The following is a 7012-nucleotide window of genomic DNA, read 5'->3' as shown; positions in this document are numbered from 1 at the left end:
AGGATGAGCTGCAGCCGGGTTCTCGCTATTGCGAATTTCTTTACGGAACACTGCCCACTGAGGCACCACCTGCACAGGCTGAAGAAGTCGCGCTCCCCCTGTGCAGATTTTATGGGGGCGGTGACGAAAACGCAGTGCACATCTTTTGCGACTATCCAGCACTGGTTGTTCCAACAGTTTCTTGAGCATTAGCATTGTAAAAGGTAATAATATTTTCAATATAATTAATTTCTATACAGCACCCAATGAAATTATTTCAGAATTCAAAATATTTCTAAATAAATTTGAAGAATACATTATGAGTACAAGTTTTAATTTTGACACTTACATCACAGGAGATCTATTAAATGAGTGTAAGGCGGCATACCAATGGGGCAAGGTTTTTCAAGCGTGAATTTGTGACATTTTTGGAAGTATTTCGTGCTAATAAAAACTTTCATGCAAATTTTTATAAAATAGTGTGACAAAACTTATGTTTTGACATTATTTTTTTCAAATTGTTGAAGATTCATATATATAAGAAAATATAAAAGGAAATGATGAAATTATTGTTACAAATATTTTTTGAATTTGCAATATCCTGAAATTATAAAAGGTAAATTATAAAATATGATTCATATATGTAAACTTATGAAATATATAAGATATATAGAAGACATTATGTAATGTAGAATTAGACTTGAATAATGCAGTTAGTAATTTTCTACAAAAAAAAAAGAAATTTTGTACACCTTGAATGAATAGAATTTGTATGGAAACACAAAATAAGCAATTATTACCGTTCAATTAAATTTAAATTATGGTATGTCACAGTAGAGTGTACACGAGTTATCAAAAATAATAAACATTTTTCCTTATTTATCCTTAAGCAATTTATTTTTAATTTTATATTCGAATGCAGTAAGGTGAAGTTTGAATAAGTATAGAAAATCTGTGTGATAGAATTATTTCTTTCATTAAATGTATTTATACTAGATTGACATTAGAACAGTGCAAAAAGGAATGCGACAAGCGATTAAAACTTTATTTTAATAGAAGTGAAAAGTTACCAAGCCTCATTACTTCCACGTTACTGTCATTCGTTACCGTCCTTTAATAGCATATGCCTATATGCTTTTCTACATTAATCTCTTTCATTTGTAGAACTATTTAATTCTACAATGTTTACAATTGATTCGTATTAAGTAAAATATTTGCTACATTGGCGATGAGCTAAATTTTAAATCAAATTTACAAACAACTCAGAATATAAATTGAAAAATGTATTCAAGGTAATAAATTTATTCAAGGTGATAAATTTTTTAGTCTCTCCCATTATTTTTTTTTTTAAACAACAACCTAACATTAAACTACTGGTTTACAAATTAGCACATTTGACTTTATACATAAAGTTGTCTTAAATATGAGCATTTTTGTAAGGAATTCATTAATCACGAGGCTGAAAAACGAACAGGATAAAACTATCAAGCGAATTTCCTCAGAAACGTACTTATAAAATATTTTCCAATGTAAAAAATAAATTCTTCATTTATCCATAAATATTTTATGTCACTAAAAATGTAATAAAAATTCATAAAAATTGTGAAAAACAAAAAAAATTACAAAATTGATACAAAATTGTGCGTATTTCTAGTATGTTTGTAAGTTTGAGAATATTTTCTTATATAACCTTGTTTTTCGCATTCTTTACAAAACATATTTACAAAATATTCAATATAAGCAACCAAACTAAATAGGAATGATCTAATCACGACAATGACAATAGATTCACTGTATTACATATGAAATGAAATGCGTATGACATATGTGACACATATGTGTACACATAAGCACATAAGCACACATATTCATGAACAATAATCGATAAAAATACAAAAATTCCTTTTCCTTACATTTGTTTTTTACGTTCGCATTTTTTATTACTTTATTTGCAAAATGTAACTATTACCAAGCGAGAACAATTCAAATTCACTCAGGGAATAATGAAATCACAGTTATAAGGTGGCAAAATAATAAAAACAAAAAAAAAAGAATAACATGATAATATTAAAATTTTTTGCATTATCCTTGAACGATAATTGATTTCATTGTAAATTTGATTTTTATCTTTTCCCCAATTACTTGTATTTTTCGTTGTTTTCATTTTTATGATAAATTCAAATATATTATGTGTAAAGTGTTTTGATTGATTCAAAACACTTTACACATAAACTCGAAAGAAACAAATTTAGAAAAAAATATCGTTAGTTTGAATAAATCTTTAATATTTTATTTCAAATGTAGAAATTTTTGCACCAAATACAAAAAGTTTTGCTTCAAATAGAAAAATGTTTGCTTCTGTTTAATTTATTCATTTCGTTTGCTCAACAGAGCTGCCAGATACGACTGGCTGCCAAGCGAAATATGGACCCACAAACAGCAGTTGAACTCATTCATCCCCACATAAGAAACAATTGGGAAACCGAAACAATCCCTAAAACATGGAAGAAAGGCGTTATAGCCAAGATTCCCTATCAGAAACGCGGCCTATCAAACTGCAATAATTGGAGCACCATCACATTACTAAACACAACATATAAAATCCTAACAGGAGCAAACAAAAGTTGCCTGGACCAAACGAATACCCCTCGTATAATTGTGGAACAAGCACATGAATGGATAACACATTTATGCCTCATATTCGTTGATTTCAAGAAGGCTTTCGACTCCATTCATAGAAATGCAATACGGAAAGCTTTAGAAAAAATGAGGAAAAATGAGAATGTTCCAAGGAAAATAATCAACATCATGATGAACATGTATGAAAATGTGTAACTTTCAGTATTACATAATAGGAACATTAGTGAATCATTATGTAGGTGTTAAGCAAGGATGTCCGCTTTCGCCGCTAATATTCATCATAGTATAAGATGATGTCTTGAGGGAAGAAAGCAGTATTTAAAGAGGCATCTATTGATCGGATGATAAAAATCTGGGAGACCTTAACTTCGCAGACGACATATGTCTAATATCTAGCAATTAAGAAGATGCGCAGTCCAAATTCAATCTCTAGCTAGCATTCCGAAATCTAAGTCTAGAAATTAATACCAACAAAACCAAAGTAATGTACATACAATCAAGCTAGACGGCCAAGCCATTGAATGCACAATTATCTGCGAAATATTCTGGTCGAACAGAATTAGGAACAAAGACTTATGGCAACTAACAAACGAAGAGCCTATAATGAAGCAAGTTATCCGAAGAGAATGGAAGTGGATTAGTCATACATTAAGAAAAGAAGAATTCATAACAAGAATGGCGCTGACCTGGAATACTCTAGCGAAGTCCAGGCCAAGAGGTAGACTCAGAACAACTTAATGAAGAACAGTGCTGCAAGAACTAGATAGATACAAACTCTCGTGGGATAAAGTAGAAGAACTAGCGATGCACAGAGAAGAATGGAAACTTTAAGTTGAAGCCCTAAACTCCCAAGTTGCGGAGTAACAGGAATAAAAAAAAACAAAATTCCCATTGCTCACATAATATACAATGAAATTCAAGAACCATATTTCATTATTATCACAAACAATATAATTAATTATATAATTATATGCAAAAGTGAAAAATTGTTAATAGTATATCACATGAAAATTTTCAAATTATTAATCATATTGTTTTAATTTTAATATTCGAATTATTAATTTTCAAAAACTTCTCAACAATTATAATCTATATTATACAATACACGTCTACTTTTAACAAAAGCATAAATTATTTGAAAACGCTTAGCTCTAAATATAGCTCTCTACATAAACTTAATGTTAAATTGGAAATGGCTTATCTTATACATTGTTATACACGAATATTATTTTCATATTACACAACTCATACAATATTTTATGCAACGTACCTACTATATATTATATACGTAATATATGCGCGTATATACACGAACTATACCTACTTGAATAAATATAAATGCTGAATTGTATACGTACGTTTTATAGCGATTACATATATAAAAGCGATTAAATTAAATATAAAACAATAATAGAAAGAGAAAAGGATTCTCAGTTCAATATAAAAACTCTCTTGTCAATGAGAATAAATTTATATTCATGAGTTACACTCATCATATTAGTAACAACACATATGTATGCACATACATTCACTGTATTATGGTGTATAAGCATACGGTAAGAACATTTTTATTCAAGATTAACGTAGGCAGTATAAAATTTACAGTTATCTATTTTTTGTTTTCATTCAATATGCAAAATATGTAAACACGTTTCCTTTAGCACATTTTATTATTGTACATATAGATATATACAAAAGCAATTTTCCATTTTCATTTTATTGTTATTATTATATATTATTAGTATGTGTGCATATGTTTGTGTAAAAAGTAATTTCCTTTATATGTCATTGTTATAATAGAAATTTTGATTTTATTCAATAAATTACCGATTGTTAAAATTTATTGATTTGGTTTTTATTATATGAAAAACACAAGAGTAGAAAATTATTATTTTCAGTTTTGTGAACGATTACATATGTAGTAGGTACGGCTAGTTTATAATACTCTCATATAAATATAAAAGATTGTATATGTGTTATACTATTAAAAACAAGAAAACAATAAAATAATGGACAAAAAATTGTAATAAAATGGAAAATGAAAACAAAATAATAATAATAAAAATTTCCTCTTTTTTTTTTATTTTTTTTTGTTCTGTATAATCATCATAATCTCTGAAGCGGGAAATTAGGAAAAATATAGATACTTACCTATAGAATAGAAAATCATCGTATCGTTAATTATTCGGCGTTTCAAAATAAAATTACCTACACCTAGAGCTACATAATCTACAAAGTATAAATTGTATTAAAAAGTTTTAAAAGTTTTATGTATGGAACAACGATTTTGTGAGGATAAAATATTGTTATATAGGTGTATCGAAAACTCTTAAATTATAAATGAAAAAACATGAATGAAAAATTTGTATCATACCTGTTTGAGCCAATAATAATAGTCATTTGTAATAAAGTACATATAATGTTAAATAGATCTTTGGAAATTATATAGAATTTAACGATTAAAATTAATAATATCAGAAAAAAAAACAGAAAAACTGAAGAAAATAATATTAAAATGTTCAAAATTTTCATGATGCCTTCTGGATCACGGATATAAATGTAAGAGTTTTGAAATAAATCACTTTTTTAATCGATTTGAATTGTAATTGAAAAAATTATTATATGACTTGACATTTTAAACTTGTCATATTTGATTAAGAAATATTGATTTGGCAATACGATTGTGTTATATTTAATTATGACATAATGACTATTCAAATTATTGAGAATGAGTGTGACATACGACACAGGATTATATTTCAAGTTTCACCAAATAAAGGCTTAATTTTCAGTTAAAATAGAAATTCACCATGAAGCATACTACACGTAAACGGTCCAATTAATTACCGCCACTGAAATTAGCCCAAAAAGAATAACGATCTGTATGAATTATGACATGTAATTTATAATATTCACGACACTCTTATAAGTTCAACCATATTTTAAAGCCAAATTCAACATTATTACAAATTTGTAATATAACACTATTTAATTACATGCTTATGAACGCATTACGATTAAAGCCAATTAAAAGACTGAACACAAATTGTATATTCAATAAAATTATAATTTTATTTAATGATTAAAACACCAAATGATTATTGTACTTGAAAAAAATCCTAGATTTTAGTATTCAGAATCTAAAAATAAAATCCTTTACAAATATGAATGCAATAGAAATTGCAATAACCGGAAACTTTGCCACATATTTCACTATAACTGCAATTGCATTATTGATGTTTCAAAATAAAAATTCAATAGAATCTTCTACTTTTTATCTGTATTCTCCAATACCACCTGTCTGGAATATAAATATAGAACGCATACTAGCTACATACATATATAAATTTATATTTTTCTCATTTTGAATTTTTAATTATTTTATTGTCAAGGTTCACATGCACATAAATTCATAATATATGGACTTTAAACATTTTTAAAAGATTTCTTTGAAAAACTCAAACAAAAACGATGTATAACAGTTTTGCCATAAATTTATAAAAAAAAAATTATTATCCTTGAGACAAGAGCTTTAATAATAATTTAACAATATTTTTTTATATACTTTTTAGTGTTTATAATTATCTAAGTGCATCATTTCATTTAAAATGACTCTTTTGGAGCAAAAAAATCTGTTTTAAATGTTTTCAGTAATAGAATGAATTTTCTTTTTCATTTTTATCTTAAAAGCAAAAAAAAAAATTTGTAATTTTCAATTTTAATAGAAAAAATTCACATTTAAATGGGTTTTATGCGTCTATGGACATGACATACATTTTAAAAATAATGTGTGATAAATGAATCGTTTAATAGATTTAAGTAATATAACACTTAAAATTTATTGTACCCAGAATTATGCAAGATATTTTTGCTCTAAGATCATCGCTTAAGACTACGGAGAACCTCATGAATAAGTTAGACAATTGCATTCGCATTATATACCATTAAATAGACCTTAAATCTTGATACGGTAGGCTCGTCACCTACTTAGTAAACTCAATAACGTTAGAAACTGGTTCATGGTTATCTATGATATTCTAGATGATACCAGGCCTATGCTCCTCCCAGGAGAGAAGTGTGATAAAAAACAAATCTTAGTAGCCTGATATACATAGTCAAATCTAGACTGGTAGGGGGGAGAAGAGGGCCTTCAGAATGTTACACTAGGTATATAGTATAACATTCTGCTGCGTTGCGGGGCACAATAACGTCAGAACACGTGAGAAAACTGGCAATCTGTCCAAATAGAGGACGGAGATCCGACATAACGACAGTTGACTGTTTGGTGCTTCCGCCATTGAGAGAGTTGAGAAACATCGTAAATAAGGAAAATGGAGAGAAGAAGGGGAGTTCGGCGTGCAGACCTGTGGCCGAAGAGAGACAAGCCGACAAT

The 7012-nt window shown here is 28.1% G+C and overlaps 1 protein-coding gene across 1 annotated transcript; it reads left to right on the top strand.

Annotated features, from left to right (window-relative positions):
• The first annotated feature begins 298 nt into the window (after positions 1–298).
• On the top strand, positions 299–2814 carry LOC129616509 (uncharacterized). The gene is made up of 2 exons (XM_055532167.1): positions 299–379; positions 2371–2814. The coding sequence occupies exons 1-2, from the start codon at positions 299–301 to the stop codon at positions 2812–2814; spliced, it is 525 nt and encodes a 174-aa protein (XP_055388142.1).
• Positions 2815–7012: the final 4198 nt, after the last annotated feature.

The sequence above is a fragment of the Condylostylus longicornis genome, unplaced genomic scaffold (genome assembly GCF_029603195.1).
Source record: "Condylostylus longicornis isolate FDR11 unplaced genomic scaffold, ASM2960319v2 ptg000005l, whole genome shotgun sequence".
Lineage (NCBI taxonomy): Eukaryota > Metazoa > Arthropoda > Insecta > Diptera > Dolichopodidae > Condylostylus > Condylostylus longicornis.
Note: the sequence above shows the minus strand (reverse complement) of the source record. Positions and strands in the feature narration are given on the sequence as shown.

Coding starts and splice junctions, on each gene's coding strand:
- LOC129616509 (XM_055532167.1), top strand. CDS start 299: ATGAGTACAAGTTTTAATTTTGACACTTACATCACAGGAGATCTATTA. Junction 380..2,370: donor CGGCATACCAATGGGGCAAG/GTTTTTCAAGCG, acceptor TTTGCTCAACAG/AGCTGCCAGATACGACTGGC.